Below are 20,285 nucleotides of genomic sequence, written 5' to 3'. Positions count from 1 at the left end.
ACAGCTGGAGGGTGCCAGGTTGATAAAAGCTGGTTCCGACCATTGAGGCGATCCTTAATGGTTTTTATTCCCCGTACCTGAACTTTAACAGTGCCTTGAGGATCCTGCACGTGTTCCAGAGTTGCATCGACATCGAGCGCAACAACTAATCCCGACGTGAAGCGCAAGGGGTTGTCGGATTCTCCTGCTGGCTCAATGATGGTGGCAGTCGCTCGGTGGATCTGCAGAAGGAAGATGCCAAATCACACATACACACCTCCACACCACATACTTCTCAAAATTCCTGTTTATTATCCCCACACACACACACACTTTTTTATTTGGGCTTGGAAAAATGTATTCAGCCGTTTGTCAATTTACAGAGGCTGCAACGAAGGAGCTGCACCGTGCACGAGGTTGGCCAAAGCAAAACAGCTACAGGAGCCCAGGACCCTAAAAGATTTCAACTTCTTCAACGGACTCTAGAAATGTAGTACAATGTAGTTCAAATTATCACTATCACCACTTAGTATCCTTAGTACTCTTCACAACTTCAAACCACGTCTTAATATCCTGCTTTGTTTTGCAACTGGGAACCATGGTTTCCCGTTTTGGATGAAGTAGGAAACCATGGTTAGAACCATGAGTGGAAGGGGCAAGCAGAATATAAAATGGAAGAATGGTACAAAGAGGTATGGGGTAGAGCTATTAATAATGAATTAACACGTGCCATTAAGGTAAGACGGGGAATATGTAGGAGAAAATTATTTTGAAGAGATATGGAGGGTGTTTGTAGAATTTGTATTATTAAAACGGAAAGGGATTAAACCACCGTCTTGGTTTAGGTGGTGATTATGGATGATTTAATTATTAATTTGATTTAAAAATGGGGGGAAAGAACCTTCCTAGTTTGATTGCTTAGTTGAGAAGGGAGGAGGAAAGAGGTGCTCTTCACAGGCAACCCACCCCCCTTTCATATTTTGGATTACATGTATTAGGAATACAGTGGTACCTCGACATCCGAATGACTCGACTTCCGAAGTCGGCAAACCCGGAAGTCTTGTCACCGCGCGCACGTTCTGCACCTGCGCAGAAGCGGCGCGTGCGGTCCGCGCATGCGCAGAACGGGCGCTTCGACAACCGAAGACTTTGACTTACGAAGAGCGCCGCGAAACGGATCGTCTTCGCAAGTCGAGGTACCACTGTACATATGATTATCCATAGTTAAAACAATGCCCACTGCAGCTTACAACATGAAAAGATTTATATAATTACAAACACAACAATAAATAAAACACATCAAAAAGTACATAACCGATGATCATCCCATCACATCCATTATGAATAAATTTCCAAAGTATGCTTATATAGCATTTCATACTCACCTTCTCAGGGAGAGGAAGGCAAAGGAAGCAACTCTGCCGCAACGTTGCCTGCAGAATCTTGACTACTTCGGAAGGCTTTGACGTTACTAGCCTGGGCATCAGGTCCAGGAGTTTGTCCACAAAACTGTCTTGCATATGAGGGAGCTCAGAAATGAAACATCTGTGAAAAAAAGAGATCGTGGGTAAAAGTTTGGAGGCACAGGCAAAGCAGATCCTGATCTACCTTCTGCTCACAGAGGAGCCCCTCCCCCCAAGGAATCCCTAGACTCGTATCTGGGGCAACTTTATAGTCTCACCCACAAGAAAATCCCATATGGTTTGCCTGGGCCTTTCAAAGTAAAAGCTCGGAAAGAGCCCGTGGTGGAAAAGGTTGGCCTTCGATTTTGCTTGCTGCGCAGCTACAGGAAAAAAAGCAACCATGCTTGTTTGGATGAAGACTCCGCAGCTGCCAATAAGGAGCTGAAAAAGAGCTTTTAATTTATTTTTTTAAAGAGGAGCACTGAGTCCTTTTGAGTTCCCACCTGCAGTCTGGTATGATAGAGCCCATGTACAGAGCCGGAGTCCCCGAAACAAGAAAACATACCTCTGAAAAGAGTCCACCTCCTGCAAAAACTTCTCGCACATTCCGAAGAGAGGTTCCACTCTGGAAATGAACAACAACCATTTTATTATTTATATGGCGTCCATCTGAGCGGGTTGCCGCAGCCACTCTGGGCAGCTTTCAACAAAATATTAAAAGCACACAAAAAAAACCCCTCAAACATTAAAAACTTCCCTGTACAGGGCTGCCTCCAGATGTCTTCTAAAAAATCAGAGAGCTGTTTATGAAACTGATGCCCTTTTCAATGTACAATTTTGTGTGTGTTTTGCATTGCAGGAAACGCCCATTACAAAAATGCAGATGTTACGTACCAGAATGAAAGTATACGGGCTGGTTAGCATAATGGCAGAGTTTGAGCTCACAGTGGGGCAGCTAAGGCTGGACCTCAGAACCAAAGTCTAGGGCCCCACAGCCAATGGCTACCCAGAGCAGGAGACAAGAAGGGCAGCAGCAAGCAGGCCCTGGGTCAGAATCTCAGCTGGCACAGGCTGACCAACTGGTCACCACAGCATCCTTAAATTATTGCTGTGTTTATGGTCAGTAGGTGACCATAAGGGACCCAGGTGGCGCTGTGGTTAAACCACTGAGCCTAGGGCTTGCTGATCAGAAGGTCGGCGGTTCGAATCCCTGCGACGGGGTGAGCTCCCGTTGCTTGGTCCCAGCTCCTGCCAACCTAGCAGTTCGAAAGCACGTCAAAAATGCAAGTAGATAAATAGGAACCGCTACAGCGGGAAGGTAAACGGCGTTTCCATGTGCTGCTCTGGTTTGCCAGAAGCGGCTTTGTCATGCTGGCCACATGACCTGGAAGCTATACGCTGGCTCCCTCGGCCAATAATGCGAGATGAGCGCGCAACCCCAGAGTCGGTCACGACTGGACCTAATGGTCAGGGGTCCCTTTACCTTTACCTTTAGGTGGCCTGCCAGGCATGAACATGGTTATGGATGCTCATTTTATTATTCCTGCTTTGAAAAGGTATATTATATTTTTCAGTAAAAAAATGCTGCTTTATGTCCAGATAAACGTGCTTGGCATCAGGGCAGCCAAAAAACTCTGCACATGCTCAGAGTATTTATTTCCAATCCTTTCTTTTAAATCAGAGCTGGCTGAATGGATTGTTTGTTGCTACAACATGTCAGAGATTTAGAAGCAGCTGGAAAACTTGAAATAGAGAGTGCTGCTCAGCTTATGTTCTGCTCACAAACATGCGCACAACATTCGAAAACGGGGCTGTGCCCGCTTTAGTCTGATCCCGTGGCAAGGTTCTTCTAATGTTCTTATGGTGGTGATTGGAAGAAGAAAAATATTAACTGAGGGCTTCACAACTGAAGTAACACACATGGGCATCTAAAGGCCCAACACACAAACACAGCCTGGCCAGGCCACTTAACTCCAGGGTCTAAAATTATCTAGCTGCACCACTGGCAAACTCGTTCAGTGGCTTTTGCAAACCACTATCTCCCAGCCTCAACTCCCCATCTGCAATGTAGGGATAATAAGCAACTCTTACGCCAGGATCTAATCCCAACATCCCTGCTATTCTACCCCACCAGCTGCTCAGTATCCAACGTTTTCTGAACCTTCCACGCCCAACCGCATCATTTGCCTCCAGCTATTTAAATCTTGCAGTTCAAGTCCAGAACATCCCGAAGCTCGGAGATTTCCCTTACCCTCTCGTAGTCCGCACCGTTACTATCAGCTGCAAGGCTTTCGCCTGCAGCCTCATGTGGTGGATGATGACCACTTGCTTGTGTTCAACGCCGCTGTACATGAACTCCATCTTGTACGTTTCTTCCATAATCTAGACAAGGAAGCAGCACTGTTCTCAATTCTGGACAGATTTACCACCGGGGTACTGGCACATACAGATGGGAATCTGCAGAACTAGTTCAAGACAGACTGAGACAAAAATACTAGCATTTCTGTGCTACTATAAGCATTAGATTTTAATTTTTTTATTTTTTTTAAAGGAAGCTCTCAACAGGGCCACTCGCTTTCCTGGAATCTGCAAGCCAATAGCACACAATTAAGTAAAAAACACACACACACGCACACACACACAAGGAGCCTACAAATGGTCAGCGATTTCTGCCTCTGTGAAATGTGTCTTTGTTTTTTCTACCCTGCCTTACTTGTTTTGCAGCGGTTGCTGCCAGGGCGTTCTGCTTCAAGTACAGCGGGGCTGCGACATTCCACAGTTTCTCCTGGAGAGCCTGAAAGAGACGCCCAGGAATTAACTGCAATATGGCCCGTGCAACCCGGGAGTTAAAACCTAAGCTGGACCTTTGGGGCTGGAGGGCAAACAGAGGAAAGGATGCAATTTCGCCTGCCTTCTCAGGACATTGTGAGGGCATCCCCCTGCTGGATCAAGTCAAAAGGCCTTTCAAGGGAGAGCAAGCCGCTTCCACAGGTGCCAGAAGGAAGCTCCCAAGCAAGTGGCATTGAGTGGTACACTGCTCCTGAACATGGAGGCCCTCTCAAGGTATCAGACCTGCTCCCTATCACTGCTTTGCATTATTTATTTTATTTTTGTTTTATTCATTCATTCCCTGCCTATCTGACTGGGTTGCCCCAGCCACTCTGGGCAGCTTCCAACATACATAAAAACACTATAAGACATTAAGCATTTGAACATTAAAAAACTTCCCTATACAGGACCGCCTTCAGATGTTACTTATATCCTTGGCTCAAGAGGTAGGTGTGTGTGTTGCAGAACTCCATACCCTCTAATAATAATGAATGTGATAGGATGTCCCTATTTTCATCGTGGAATGTTGGAGGGTATGTTGGCTGTCTCACACCTAGAAGTCTCCATCCACTTACCAACCATTTCTGCATCGTGTACCCAGTTTACAGCATTGGGGGTTGGGGAGTGCTGAAGGAAGCTAGAATTTTTTCCCCCTGCAAAGCCAGCAACTGCCATAGCTCCAAAGGCTGCCGAGTCAGCTCCTAGCTAATGTGCTGAATTCCAATTCCATTTACCTAATGCATCTTCCGTGATTTCCCGGACTTCCTCTGCTGTCGTTTGGAGGTACAAATTGGCAATTTCACACTGAGCAAAGCAGGGGGGCTCTGCGCTTTGGGAAGGAATTAGCACATGAACACATACATGAGCACATACGCACACTCTCTCTCTCTCTCTGGGTTTGACTGGCTTTGAACTGTTTGCTGTCTGCTTGATTTTTAAGCAGCATGGGCATCACCCCACAACACACTGGGAACGTTCAGGAAAGAGGACCAGATGTTGCTCCAGAGGAAGGCCTACCTTAATAAGAAGCAGCTGGCATCGAAGGTAAGTAGCCGAGAAGTCGGCCACCCCAGCCAAGTCGGACTGGAGCTCTCCAAACCTCTGAAGGTCCCTAGAGCAAAGAGGAAGAGGGTTAAAAACATGCTTAGTTATGTGCTATTGTGAGTTAATGACCTCTGACATCTCTTTTGCTTATACGCTCCCAGGAATAAATGGAGGAGAATAAAAAGCGAGTCAACACAGGCTGCAAGGATGTCACGGGGCAGGGCCAACATTGCAGAATTGTAGAGTTGGGACCCTGAGGGTCATCTAGCCCAACCCCCTTCAATGCAGGAATCTCCACTAGATCCTCCACAACAGATGGCTACCCAACCTCAGCTTAAAAACCTCCAAGGAAGGAGAGTCCACCACCTCTCGTGGGAGACTGTTCCACTGTCGAACATAGTTGTTTTTGCTTACTTCTGAAACCTACCTGTGGGCAACTGGATAATATTGTTTAATTTTAAAAAAAGTATTTAAAATGAGCACCTGCAATTGCCTCTTGAGCTCATTGTGGGTTTTATTGCAGTATGGTTTTACTGTTACAAGCTTGTAATCTTTCTATCTTCGTGCTGTGCCCGGAGAATTTATTTGACGAGGCATCTCATAAACACAACCACCAAATAAATAAGTCTGAAGCAGTCAGGTCTGCATCTGCACTGGGATTGTTTTTAAGAGGCTTCAGTGCTTTTACTGCTTGCTGTTTGCTGCTCGGGGCTCCTTTGCGAGGAGGGGCAGGATATAAATTTAAATAAAATAAATACTAGATACCGCAACCCATGTTGGGGAAACAGAGCCCTCGATGATCCAGCAGAATCGAGGGCTCCCTGCCGCCAAAGTTTCATTGCACTCTCAGACCCTGCGCCAGAGTTAACATTTATGCAATGCAAAGAGGAAGAGCTGTACCAGAGGACTAAGGATGTCTCTGCACAGGTTCACTGTTCAACAGGTGCAATATTTTAAGGAAGCAGTGGAACCCAGAAACTGAAAAGCACACACACAGCATCGCCGAAGGCTCCTCAAATTGGCAAAGGGTCAACGCCACCTCCTAGTTTTTTGGAAACTATTACCGAATTGTGAATTCAAGCAGCTCCTGGGTGCCCTGTGGGTCTAGGTGCTGAAGGTTGAAAACTCTTTCGAGGCTCTGCTGCAGGAACTCCTGGGAAGGGTCTTCCTGGAGGGCGAGGCCAGCGGACACAGGTGAGGAGGCCAGCTTCTTCCCAGGCAACTATGCAAAGAGAGAAAGAGGAGCAAAGTTCAGGAGATCGCGTTCTACTTTGGAATTTTCTGTCTCCCACCTGCACTTTTGCTATCCGTCTTCAGTGACGGCATTTCAGTGACGGCTCCCCAGGAAGCAATCAGAAATGGGGACCACCTTCAAGACATGCCCTTGTTTTTCCGAAAAGACTGCTGCAGACCAAGAGCCAGAAGACCCATGAAAACAAGTGCCTGCGGTAAAATTTGCCCCTTCAAGCGAGCCCTGACATGTGGAAGCTCACCGATAGAAAGCAGATGGCACCCAATCACTGGCAGAAGAATGATGCAGCCCACTGTGCTTCCCAAACGAACCAGGAAAGCAAAAGCCCTCTCTCATCACTGCTCTCCATAAACTAGGTATTCAGCTACATTTTACTCAGACACACTGAAATCAACGGGCCTAACGCAGTCATGCTCGTTTGCTTCAACAGGTCTCCTCTGAGTAAAATGCCACTGTATGACTACAGCCTCCAGTGGTACAGTTCACTCCCCATCTCAGGACTCTACCATCTCACAGCTGTACAGCTGCATCTTACAATTCACCCATGGTGGCGTCGGAGGGGAGCCAGCAGCAAACCACACCGAGCTAGTCGGAGCTAACTCTTGATTAGCAAAAACATGACCTGCCCGGGAGTGTCAGGCCGAATGAGCACAGCAACTCATCTCCGATAGGTCTTTCCCCCAGGAAGCAGGTGGTGAGACTGAAGACCCCCTGCTTCCCCACACAGCTGCAGAAGTCCCTGCCTCTCCAGGGTGGCCAATGCTCTATGAACCCAGAGCAAGGCCTAACCGCGAGCTTAAAGCATGGCTGCTGGTGGGAGTTGTAGTCCTAAACATTTGAAGGACATCAGGTGATGGAAGGTGTATTGTAGCTGTCGATGTTAGGATTCATGCTCTGTGTTTGCAGTCATGAGATTGTTGTCTATCACATGACGGTGTATGTTTTCATTCCACATAGTGGGAAGTGACGGAGACAGGATGTTTTGATGTTACTGTGTTCCGTGATATAGGACTATTATCCTTTGTTCTTTCTCTTTGCTGTCTGATGAGAAAGAGGAAGGAGCTAAGTCAGAATGCTCCGAGTGTATTATATGTAAATAAAGTAGGTTAGCCAAAATGCTGTGCTACTGAGTTTGTTGCGCAAACTGCCAACACTCTGCAAGATCCTAAGCGTGGCAATGCCTCTTGGTGTCAGTCGCTGTGATGTTCAGGCTGGAGAAAGCTTTTGAAACTCCAGAAGGGAGAGAACATACCAGTAGGGCATGTGTCTCTGCCAGGGTCCTACATGTGAGTAGGACGATCCTAACAGTCTGGGCCCGGAGTGGCAGCCTGCTTTGTCTTCCTATGAGCGTTAATTCTCCGAAAGCGGAACAGAAGCAAAACAGGAGACACATTACCACCGCTGACTCCTTACCCTCAAGGGAGGGACGAGGTGAGAGAGACTGTCCCGAAGGTAAGCGTAGTGCCTAAAGGTGTGATCCGAAAACAGCGCCGGCATGGTTGGGCACGATTTGGCAGCGTTGAAAATGAGAACCAGGACCGCAATGTCTGTTCGTGCCGCAGGTTAAGGGAAAAGCAAGATTCCAAAGCGACTGGACATGCAGGGGGGAACTTTGGAGAGAAGCTGGAAAGAGAACGCTCACAGGCAATGAAGCAATGGTTGTGGAGCACGGGGCGGCGAGCGGCAGGGGCCCAGAGCCACCAATCCAGCACCCAGGGATGGAGGCTGCTGCCACTGCCGAGCAACAGCAGGGCGTGGAGGGCGAACGGGCTCCCTCTGTGCAGTCACCCAGCCTCTGCTGCCGACGGGTGGGCGCTCACACGCCGGGTGGGATGCAGAGGCTGAAGGGCACCTTCCGCACTCTGCCCCCGCCCGAGCGCCAGCACCCTTTGCACTTGTTCACCCAGCCCATCAGCTGAGTGGCAGGTGCTCACACGCCAGGTGTCTGCTTCACCGCTCCCCCCCCCGAAGATTCTGCACCCGGGGCCATGGCCCCCCTGGCCTCTCGCATCCTACGCCCCTGGCAAGCAGTGCAAAAATGTCATTGGGGAAAGTCTGTGGCTCAGTGGTAAACCCACCCGAAACCCTGGAGAGCTGCCAGTCAGTGCAGACAATATTGAGCTAGGTGGAGCACTGGTCTAACTCGGTATAAGGCAGCTTCGTACATTCCAGGCGATGCCAAGGGAGTCCCAGGACACGTCTATACTTGAAATTAAAGTGGCTTAACTGTTGAAAGGGTAAGCTGCCCAATTCAGATATAATGAAATATTACTCATACTGAATCTAAGCACAACCGCAAGGTTCCTGATTAGGCGTTTGGCTATGCAATGTTAAATGTTAAGTCTGCTCCATTCCCTTTCTCCTTTGTTTTTGTTTAAATCAAGTCACGAGCCAAGATCTTATACGCTGACCACTAACTATGAACCGTACACTGTAGATATTACTACTATGTTTGTGAAAATACTTGGTCTATTTGTATCATTTATTATTCCTATTACCCTTGTTTATAAAACCCACTCAAAAGTTATTCAAATTCTGATGTCATGGCTAACTATGGTTTGCCATTGTGAGAATGGGCAGTGTCAAATCTTGGACATTCACGCTCCTTCCTTTCTCTGTGAAGACAGCAGACAAGAAGTTTCTGCTTCTTGTTTGCAGCAAACCATACCGTGCCCCGAAATCAAGATCCCAAACTATACTTTAAGATATCAGACCAAAACATAGCACAAACCATAGTTTACAAGCCTATTTTAACCCACGGTTTCCAGTTCTGGTTTGTCAGTCAACTGCCAACCATGGCTCTTTAACAACGGGCTCGGTGGTGTCTGAAGTCAGCCAAGCATCATTCAGAGGGAAGGAGAAGGAGTAGCATTAAAAAAAAGAGGATACAAGCTGGGTCATCCATGTCAGGCTCGGGGGTGTCAAAGAAAGGGTGGGTCCCTAGAAGTTCAGGAACAAGTGGAAGCACCAAAGTAGGATGTCTGCCTCCCAGGAACTTCAAGCACCTATAATACACAGATTCAAAGTGGTGAACATCTAAAAGATACAGAGGTTCCCTTTCACAATAACCCCAATACCAAGATGGTTGTGAATTTTTTTAAAAAATTATTTAGTAGACTTACTAGTCGCTTGTCACCAGAAGGTGCCCAAGTGACTTAAGAGTCACAGACACACACACAAAATATCATAATGGAAGGGAAAAAAAGGGGGATCATGCAATCAATATATTGTCTAACGTAACATTTATGGGGAGGAAACCCAAACACCTGCCATATAAATAATAACAGCATTAACTATACTCAAAGCACAAACTCAATACTCAATAATAACAGCATTAACTATACTCAAAGCACAAACAAGTAAGGAAGTGGGCAAACGCCAGTTGTTTGGGTATCTCAATCAGCTGTGCATTTAAGTGAGTTTTGGGTATAATTCTTTGTGTTTGGATGAGTGAAATTTTGGATAACAAGCAGGACCTGCGTGCATGTGCAGTTTTTCCTAAGTTGCTTTGATTTTCTTTTTGTAAAGAAAAAAGTGGCTAGTAAGTTCAAGGAAATGAATGAATGAATGAATGAATGAATGAATGAATGAATGAATGAATGTGGCCCCCAGAAGGGGCGCTCACTGGCCTTAAGAAGCGGCACTTACTTCCAGATGGAATCCCTATCGGTAGGATACTTGGTGAGGTTTTTCAGGAGCTCCACCAGGGCAAGATGGATTCCTTCTTTCGTCGAGACGTTGGTGCAACACAGCAGCTCGTGGAGAGCCTCCCGGATGTCTCGGGAAGAATCCTAAAAGCAGCACGAAAAGGCTCAGAATATTACAGATGGTCTTGGGGGCACTTTGCTTGCGGGTTCTGCGTGTAACACCCAGAGTGGTGGGCTGCTTTGAGCGAGTATAAGGCAGCATCTTAGGTGCTAAAACACTGGAGAGAGACTGCCTGTCTGGGCAGACAGTACTGAGCCCAGGTGGACCAGAAGCCTGATTTCGGTTTTTTTAAAAAAATTAAAAAATTGTTTATTAAATTTTTATACCGTCCTTCATCCAAGATCTCAGGGCAGTTCACAGAATAAAACACAAGCAGTAATTAAAACCAAAACAAACAATTCCCCCCTCCCAAACACATTTAAAAGGCTGTAAACTATTAACCAGCCAAAGCCTGGTTGAAGAGGAACGTTTTGCCTGGCGCCTAAAGGAGTGTAATGAAGGCACCAGGCGAACCTCCCTGGGGAGAGCATTCCACAAACAGGGAGCTGCCGCAGAAAAGGCCCATTCTTGTATCGCAACCCTCCGGACCTCACACGGAGGAGGCACATGAAGAAGGGCCATAGATGATGAATGCAGAGTCCGGGTTTATATGGGGAGAGGAGGTCCTTAAGTTATTGTGGTCCTGAGCCGTTTCAGGCTTTATAGGTCGAAACCAAGAGTCTGAATTGGGCCCGGAAGCTAATTTGCAGCTTTCTACGTCACTGGGAATCACGCACTTAGAAGTTAGGGTTGGCCGCAATTTGGCAGGACAGCAGAATCAGATGTGAAGATGGGGGGCGGGGAACTAACAAATGAGAAGAGCGATGGGTGAGCACAAGCCCATTGCTCGCTCCCAATTTATTCAACAGTTATGGGAAGGATAGCTGCAGCTCTGTGAACCTATCAGCAAGTGATGGAAAAACACGAACCAGGAGCAACTGAGGAAGAAAAAAACCCACAGCTAGGTAGAGAACAACTCGATCAGTGGACCAAATGAAGCTCTGTGGGTAAGGGAGGGGAAACACTTGCCTCCAAGACCCCAAGGACGGTGTCCAGCTGGTCCTCCCGGAGAGTGATGTTGTTGGAGATCTTCCTCATGGTATGGATCGACTGGAGCCTCACCTCCTCGATCTCGTCGTTGAACATGTCAACCAGGAAATCGAGGCACTTCTCTGCAAATGAGGGCGAGGACTGCGCCAGCATGCAGAGGGCCTCGACCGCGGCAATGCGGACCTCTGAGAAATGCAGAGCGAGAGAAAGACAAGGTCAGAGCAGCCGGTGTGGGCGGCCCCTACGTATTTCTGCTGGGGCTGGGGAGGGAGAAACCAGGTCCTCTTTAAGGAGTCCACACACGCCCCCTTCTAACTGTTTGAGTCATCAAGGAACTTTTTAAGGGGAGATATTGGCGGCAAAGCCATCACGCACCGTACATCTCGTCTTCCAGCCCATGGACAAACGCCCCACAGGCACCCGACTCAATTAGGTTCACAGCTCCGGTGTCTACTTCTTCTTTGGGAGCGTCATCACCCCATTTTCTGCCACTTGAGAACTCCCCAGAGCTGAAAAGCTCTTTGGCTCGTTCGTGGGCTGTGCGTTTCCGCTGCAGATGCAAGAAATGGTTTGCAGAGACAATTTCTTATACCGTGGTACCTCGGTTTTCGAGTGCCTTGGAAGCCGAACGTTTCGGTTTTTGAAACATGCCAGAAATGGTTTGCAGAGACAATTTCTTATACAGTGGTACCTGGGTTTTCAAGTGCCTCGGAAGCCGAACGTTTTGGTTTTTGAACACCGAAAACCCAGAAGTAAATGCTTCTTTTTTCGAACGCACCTCGGAAGTTGAATGGCTTTCGCTGCGTGTTTTTCAATTTTCTCAATTGTACTTGCAGCCAGCTCCTTGTGCCTTGTTGTTGAACATTTTGGAAGGCGAACAGTCTTCCAGAATGAATTATGTTCAACAATAAGGTAAAGGTAAAGGACCCCTGGACGGTTAAGTCCAGTCATAGGCGACTATGGGGTTGCGGCGCTCATCTCGCTTTCAGGTCAAGGGAGCCGGCGTTTGTCCACAGGCAGCTTTCCAGGTCATGTGGACAGCAGGACTAAACCGCTTTTGGTGCAATGGGACACCGTGATGGAAACCAGAGTGCAGGGAAACGCCGTTTACCTTACCACTGCAGCGGTACCTATTTATCCACTTGCACTGGCATGCTTTCGAACTGCTAGGTGGGCAGGGGCTGGGGCAGAGCAACGGGAGCTCACCCTGTCACAGGGATTTGAACCACTGACCTTCTGATCGGCAAGCCCAAGAGGCCCAGTGGTTTAGACTACAGCGCCACTCGCATATTATATATATATATATATATATATATATATATATATATATATATATATATATATATAAACTGTCTAGATGCCCGACTAGAGCCTGCACATTCAAATGCCAAGCTATCAGGAAGCTTTTAATGTGTGATGTTCTGTTGTGTTTTTGTATATTCTGCTGGAAGCCACCCAGAGTGGCCGGGGCAACCCAATCAGACGGCAGGGTACCAAAAAATTAAAATTGTTGTTGTTGTTTGTTGTTAGAATGGTAACATAAAGTGCACACCCAAGGCCATTAACACAACTCCAAGCAAGGGCAACACACAAGGCGCCCAGAATCTTCAGTGCCTTCTTGTGGCGCTCATTTGAAACAGCTGCCAAAGTTCTGCAAATATCCAAAGCCATTGGTTCAGCATTCAGCATCTCCATGCCAAATCGCTGTGACTTAAGATGTGCAAGGCACCCTTCACCAAAGAAACCAGAATGGCCTGGGGGAGATTTACTGCAAGCTGACAAAGGCTGGGCAAATGCAGCCGAGGCTCAAATTTCACTGGCTTCAACCTGCCAGAAAGCCAGCTTCTGATCTCCTGCAGACAGAGAAAAGGATCTGAGGACCATCAGGGAGGAACCTGTCGTGCAACTTTCCAGCGTGCCAAGGTCAGGACATGGGACGCACAGCAGAAACGATGAAAAATCAAATGAAATAAGTTTCCGTACCCTCAGGTCTGACATCAGCTTCTTGTCCAGGGTCTGTTCTAAGAAGTGAGAACTAACTTGCTGCATAGATCCCTGGGACAAAGGAGGGGAAAGAGGCAAGTTAGCAACACGATGATTTTGAACAAAGCACAGGCGAGATAAAAATCCTGGCTGTTAGTCCTCAGCCTAAGAGATACACTGCTTCCGAACAAGGAGGGTCTATTTAGCTATCGGGCTAATGGCTGTTGAAAGACCTCTCCCCCTTTTCCTTCTCAAATCTGTTTTGTTGCCTTCTAAGCCAGTGGCTGCCACATCTCGTGGCAAAGAAATTCCTTACGCCTGTTCTGCTTTGTGCGCAAAGTCCTTTCTGCCTCTCTGTTCCAAGTCGACTGGCAATCAGTTTCACTTTTTAGCCATGGCCTGGAGGAAAGACCGTGTGACACACAGGCCCCCCCCCTTTCTTATTCCCTGTTGAAAACTGCCATTTGATTGGCAGGCTCACGGAGACATCTGAAAGCAGCCTTGTTTCGGAAAGCTTCTAAGGTTTCGTGCTTCTTTCCTTCCTCTCTGCATTTTGTTGGAAGCCACCCAGTGTGGCTGGGGTAACCCAGTCATATTGGCGGGGTATAAGAAATACCGTAAATTGTTGTTGTTGTTTTGGGAAGGGAAACTCTCTGCTTCCCATTTCTATGTTCTTTTCACTTTTTTGAATTTTTCTTTTTTATTCTAATATATTTCCTGGTGTTAGCCACCCCTCAAAATGACCCAAAAACTGCCACTCAAGCTATATAAGAATCAGAACCTCAAGGCAGGTTTGGGTGGGGGAGTGTTGTAGCCAATGCAGACTCCACCCAACTGAGCTTTAGGGAGAGGCTATATCAAGCCATTTACAGGAGGAGGAGGAGGCCCAAGCTAAATCTAGAGCAGCGTTTCCCAACCTGGTGCCCTCCAGATGTTTTGGACTCCCACCAGCCCCAGGAAGCACAGCCTTAAAACAGCCATGCTGCTGCCTCAGGCTGATGGGAGTTGTAGTCCAAAAAGACTGGAGGTCTTTAAGCAGAGGCTTGACAGGCATATGTCAGGAATGCTTTGATGGTGTTTCCTGCTCGGCAGGGGGTTGGACTGGATGGCCCTTGTGGTCTCTTCCAACTCTATGATTCTAAGTCTGGAGGGCACCGTGTTGGCAATGGCTGCTACCACTGGGGGGGTATCCCTCTGAAGGCCTGATCCTGCAGGCTCTCCTTACTCTCTTAAAGGCATCCAGACAAATTCGTGGAGGATAAGGCTAGTAGTCACGATGGTTATGCTCTACATCAGGGTTTCCCAAGCTTGGGTCTCCAGCTGTTTTTGGAATACAACTCCCATCATCCCTGATCACTGGCCCTGCTAGCTAGGGATGACCCCTAAAAACAGCTGGAGACCCAAGCTTGGGAAACCCTGCTACACAGTCAAAAACAGAATGCCTCTGAATACAAGTGGCTAGGAATTTCACGAGCGCAGAGTGTGCTGTTGTGGTCAGGTTTTGCTTGCGAGCTTCCCTTGGAGGCATCTAGTTGGTCACTGTGAGAATAGGATGCTGGACCAGGCGGGCCTTTGGCCTGATTCAGAAGCCAGGCTCTTTTTATGTTCCAGAGCAGGCTTCCCCCAAACTAAGGCCCTTATGCAGCCCCCAGCAACCCCCGCTGCCCGCTCTCACGACTTCCAGGTTGGAAAGGCACCGAAAATAGCTTGTGCGCATGTGCAAGCACCATTTCCGACGCACTTCCAGGTCAGAGGAGGCCAGTGCGCATGCGCACAAGCTATTTCTGGCACTCCTCCAACCTGGAAGTGTACTGGAAATAGCATGTGTGCATGCGTATGGGTGCGTGCTCACACACGCGCGCCCCCGGTCCGTCACACAATTGGTGCTGTGGGCACCAGCCCAAAGCCGGGTAAGTTTGGGGACCCCTGTTCCAGAGGTTTCACAACCCACTAGCATTTCATGTTCTGACGGACAGCTTGCTCTCTTTTCCGACAGCGTAAGGACATGACAGGGGGCAAAGGCACTTACCAAGAGTTTGGCAGCTTGTACTCTCACCACCCAGGAGCCGTCACTGACCATATGACAAATCTTCCCAAATGCATCATCTACTAGGCGGATTTCTTCGTTGGAGGAAGGGATTGGGACAATGCTGAAGGGGTGGGGGGGAAGAGAAAGAGAGAAGGTGCTGTATCAAACCTTGGTTTGTTCTCACCTGCTGAGCCAGGTTCAGCTGAGAGTTAAATCTTCTATACCTTTCCCTACAAATGTTGTGAACAGAGAGAGGGGAGGGGAATCCTACCCAACACACTTGCCCAATTTAGCTTGCATAAATAAAAGGCATTTTTCATTAAGTGAACATCGAGTAAACAGGGCTCCAAGCTGGAAAAAACCCACAGCCAATCTACTTTTAAATGAAGCTTTTGAACAAACCATGGTTTTCATAACATTTAGTAAACTTCATATACCTTATGCCCGGTTTACACATTATGCTTGGCCACAGTTTTATTAAACCATCATTTGAGCGTCCTCATTCTGCCCCGTGGTTTAACTATGGGTTGTTTACTGCCAACAAACCACAACCTGACGCTATGGTTTGGTGCTGGATTACAAACCTTGGTTTCTTTCAACTGTGGTTTGACATCACACGCAACCCAACAACACATCCTTAATCATGGTTTGTTTCGCTACCTTACTCGAGATGCCAACTGAAAAAGCTTAAAAGGGGCTTGAGGCAAAGAGCAGCAGGGAAACAAAACAGACCTTGGAGAAATAAGTCATGGTTTGTTTGATTATCTGCAGGACAACTCTCTTTCTCTCTCTCTCTCTCTCTCCCATGCCCACACAGCATGAAAACTCAGGAAAAAGAAAACTTTGCAGCCTTTTAACTTTACAAGATCGGTCATTACTGATCCCCATCCCTTCGTTTAGGACTGCCAGGTATTCCAGGCATACTGTCAGAGGTTATTACAGCTACTCCTGAGTAACGACTCTCCACAAACTTGTCTTTCAGAGTCTTTATTGGTGCACATTATTTACAGTGTGATGAGCTGTCGGTTTCATGTCCGCGCTATTCTGTGTCAGAATCTGGCACTGCCCCTTTTCGCCCCTTGGACCAACATAAGAGCCTGGGGACAGCGAATCTCCTCCCTTTTCTCCTCCTCCTTAATTCCGCTGCCGGGGGAAAGGGTCTACGCTCCGTCTTCTCCCTCTCCCCCCTTTCCGTCTCTCTCTCTCTCTTCCCACCTGTGGAGCAGGGGCTCTTCCCTGCTGCTGGAGCCCTGGCTCTCCCTCTCTGCTTCCTGACTCCCTCCTTCAGACCCTGCGCTTCCGTGGCTGCTTGGGGAGGAGCTGCTCCTGATGATAGGGGGCGGTTCTCTATACTCTCTCCCCCTTACACATACCTTTCTGGATAAAGCTGACTGAGGACCCAAGTAAGCTGAACTGCAGCACTGCGGACCTGTTCGTAGTCGTCGGTTAAGAGTTTGCATGCCTGAAAAGGAAGATCTCCAGTCAGTTACCATCAGCCCTAAGTCCTTCCACCAATATTTATATTGCATGCTACCCTTCATATCTTTTAAGAAGTTTTGTAATCTGCGGGATACGAACTGGAGGAACTAGCAAATTAAAAAATACAGCGATACCTTGCTTCTCAAATGCCTTGGTACTCAAAAACATGGAACCCAACACTGCAAACCCAGAAGTAAATGTTCCGGTTTGCGAACTTTTTTCAGAAGCCGCACGTGCTCCATTTTGAGTGTTACGCTTCCGATTTGAGCGCCACACTTCCGTTTTGAGTGTTATGCTGAGGTCTGGCTGTTGTTGCCATTTATTTTGTGTTTTTGATTTTGTGACTGTGTGGAACCCAGTTCAGCTACTGATGGATTGATTGTGTGACTGCAGTGCATTCTTTATTGCTTTCATTTTATGGATCAGTGGTCTTGTTAGATAGTAAAATTCATGTTAAATTGCTGCTTTAGGGGTTGTTTTAAAAAGTCTGGAACGGATTAATCCACTGTGCATTGCTTTCTATGGGAAAGTGCGCCTTGGTTTTGGAACGGACTTCCGGAACGGACTAAGTTTGAGAACCAAGGTACCACTGTAAAAAGAAACCTGAGTCCCTGATGGACACAGGAACATCAGAAGAGCCTGCTGGATCAGGCCAAATGACCATCTAGCCCAGCATCCTGTTCTCACAGTGGTCAAAAAGATTCCTGTGGGAAACAAGGGATCAGGATTTGAGCACAAGACCACTCTGTTTTCCATTTACTGGTAATCAAAAGCATTGCTGCCTCCACAGTGGGACGCAACAATAGCCCGTTCCTCCATGAATTTGTCTGATCCTCTTTAAAGCCATCCAAGTTGATGGCCATCACTGCCTTCTATGGGAGTGAGTTCCATAGTTTAACTATCTGTGGCATGAATAAGTACTCTATTCAACTCCAAACCAGCTTAGCAGGGACTGGGAGCCTAAAGACTGTACAGGATTTTATTCAGCCTCGACACGCAACTCTGGAAAAAAGCTCACCAATTTTGGGGCTCTTCAGAGTGGTAGCTCTTGAGAGTCCTGCCACTTTTAGGGACCGTGGCATCTTTACACACATACGCAATCCAATCACATAAAAGCAAAATGGCCATTCCCTTTGTGGGTGGGTAGTCGGAAAGGAGGTTAAAATCTTTTCTGCTTACTTTTAAACAAAATTATAATACAAGGGCCTTCCATACAGGATTGTTGGGAGTAAAAATGTAAGAGATGCTGAGCTAAACTCCGAGGAGGGAAAGAGGGATGGAAAGATCATGCAATGATCGTTATTAATGGCTGCCCCCCCCCTGCACTGCTTAAAACTTAGATTCTTGTTTGTCACCAGGGGGAAGACAAACTTTTCATCATCTGGGTAATAATGCTGGCTAGCTTGCTATTTTGAGCTTGAGGTCCCAAGATGATTAATTTGCTCAAACCCAGTAGCTCTCCTGTTTCAAAACAAACAAACACTAAGCCAGCAGACACTGCATTTCACTTTTTTCCCCCATTGCTTGGCAGCAGGGAGAGGATCGCAAATCTGCTGCAGGCCTTAGAGAGCACAGATTGCGTAATTCTTGCAAAGGGTCAGCAGTCGGCTTTAATTTTAGAAAACGCACAAGCGGGGATACCAAAGCACTGGGTAAAGAATCCTGGAGGAGCACACATGGCAGCCAGGCCAAAAGGCTTGTCACTCCTGATTTTCAGTGGTGGGCTATTAAAAGAATGGGAACGGTTTAAAAATAAAGGAAATAGAAGCAGCAGCTAACTTCCATTGCAGTGGGCACTCCTCCAAGGCCCCTGGCATTTGCCCCAACATGTTGGGTGCTCATGCTGGGCCTGCACTGGCCACAATTTTGCGACAGAGCCCAGCTTAATGGTAGGGCCCCTCACTAAGCACATAGAACACAGTAATTACCTGGCTGTAAATGGTTTGCTGCAACTTTAATCCCCTTTCATGCAGCTGCAACTGTAGGGAAAAAAACCAAAAGAAATTGTGATTATAGTGCCCAAAACAAAACATTTAAATAAATAAAAAAAATGGAGGGGTGGGAAATATCGCAAGATGGGCAGATCCTTAAAGGATTTGCTACTGGAGTTTAGCTATTACCGTAGTTTAGGGAAGCTTTTAATGTTTCAATAAATTATTGCATTTTAATGTTCTGTTCTGTTGAAAGCCCGCCCAGAGTGGCTGGGGAAACTCAGCCAGATGGGCGGGGTATAAATAATAAATTATTATTATTACTATTATTATATATTAAGGGTATCAGCATTGGAGACTGATAATAAATAAATAAATGGAGTTGCAGAGATAACCTTACAAGATTATTTTGCACCTTTGCTACAAGCTCCGTCTCAAACATCCAAATCCTGCAACTGAGTCCATTATGTGCTTAAGGCTCCTATGTCCACTTTTCCCCAGGAGTCAGACCCATTAAACACTGCGGGACTGGAACTCAGGGCACAAGCGCAAGGTTACTGTTTGGTCGTCCTTTCCTATGATGACTGGATGAGCATTAACAATTGGGACTCCATCACCAGGATTCGGCCACACCTTCTCCTTATCACCCAAAGAGAACCAATTATTATTATTATTATTATTATTATTATTATTATTTATACCCTGCCCATCTGGCTGGGTTTCCCCCGCCACTCTGGGCGGCTTCCAACAAATACCAAAATACATTAAAATATCACAGATTAAAAACTTCCCTAAACAGGGCTGCCTTTAGGTGTTTTCTAAATGTCAGGTAGTTGTTTATCTCCTTGACCTCCGATGGGAGGGCGTTCCACAGGGCGGGCGCCACTACCGAGAAGGCCCTCTGCCTGGTCCCTGTAGCTTTGCTTCTCGCAGTGAGGGAACTGCCAGAAGGCCCTCGGCACTGGATCTCAGTGTCCGGGCTGAGCAATGGGGGTGGAGACGCTCCTTCAGATATACTGGACTGAGGCCGTTTAGGGCTTTAAAGGTCAGCACCAACACTTTGAATTGTGCTCAGAAACGTACTGGGAGCCAATGTAGATCTCTTATGCCGCATTCTGGATTAATTGCAGTTTCCGGGTCACCTTCAAAGGTAGCCCCATGTAGAGCGCATTGCAGTAGTCCAAGCAGGAGATAACTAGAGCATGCACCACTCTGGTGAGACAGTCTGCGGGCAGGTAGGGTCTCAGCCTGCGTACCAGATGGAGCTGGTAGACAGCCGCCCTGGACACAGAATTGACCTGCGCCTCCATGGACAGCTGTGAGTCTAAAATGACTCCCAGGCTGTGCACCTGGTTCTTCAAGGGCACAGTTATCCCATTCAGGACCAGGGAGTCCCCCACACCCGCCCGCCCCGTCCCCCCAAAACAGTACTTCTTAATATTATATAGTACTTTTTAATATTATCCAGGGATCAGTAAGGTTTACCTTGCCTGAGCCGGTTCACTCCCGCGGAGATCGCTCCATGTGCCAGATCGAGTCTGTGCAGACACGATTTCTGG

General features: G+C 47.4%; 1 protein-coding gene across 2 annotated transcripts in view; it reads right to left on the bottom strand.

The window, feature by feature from the left end:
* Positions 1 to 20,285, bottom strand: part of INTS4 (integrator complex subunit 4) — a 29,729-nt gene that overhangs the window by 3,535 nt on the left and 5,909 nt on the right. Inside the window, exons 6-21 of one of the 2 annotated variants that reach the window (XM_035115459.2) lie at positions 18,724 to 18,774; positions 16,690 to 16,778; positions 15,317 to 15,437; positions 13,288 to 13,359; positions 11,680 to 11,854; positions 11,284 to 11,489; positions 10,156 to 10,298; positions 9,397 to 9,512; positions 7,921 to 8,054; positions 6,320 to 6,477; positions 5,229 to 5,322; positions 4,096 to 4,176; positions 3,634 to 3,764; positions 1,948 to 2,007; positions 1,365 to 1,524; positions 78 to 221 (exon numbers count right to left, since the gene is read on the bottom strand). In XM_035115459.2, the coding sequence (XP_034971350.2) occupies positions 78 to 221; positions 1,365 to 1,524; positions 1,948 to 2,007; positions 3,634 to 3,764; positions 4,096 to 4,176; positions 5,229 to 5,322; positions 6,320 to 6,477; positions 7,921 to 8,054; positions 9,397 to 9,512; positions 10,156 to 10,298; positions 11,284 to 11,489; positions 11,680 to 11,854; positions 13,288 to 13,359; positions 15,317 to 15,437; positions 16,690 to 16,778; positions 18,724 to 18,774 (1,935 nt within the window). The remainder of the gene's footprint in view (positions 1 to 77; positions 222 to 1,364; positions 1,525 to 1,947; positions 2,008 to 3,633; positions 3,765 to 4,095; positions 4,177 to 5,228; positions 5,323 to 6,319; positions 6,478 to 7,920; positions 8,055 to 9,396; positions 9,513 to 10,155; positions 10,299 to 11,283; positions 11,490 to 11,679; positions 11,855 to 13,287; positions 13,360 to 15,316; positions 15,438 to 16,689; positions 16,779 to 18,723; positions 18,775 to 20,285) is intronic. The other variant, XM_035115460.2, reaches the window with a different exon arrangement.

This window comes from Zootoca vivipara, chromosome 4, assembly GCF_963506605.1.
Source record: "Zootoca vivipara chromosome 4, rZooViv1.1, whole genome shotgun sequence".
NCBI classification, from domain to species: Eukaryota; Metazoa; Chordata; class Lepidosauria; order Squamata; family Lacertidae; genus Zootoca; species Zootoca vivipara.
Note: the sequence above shows the minus strand (reverse complement) of the source record. Positions and strands in the feature narration are given on the sequence as shown.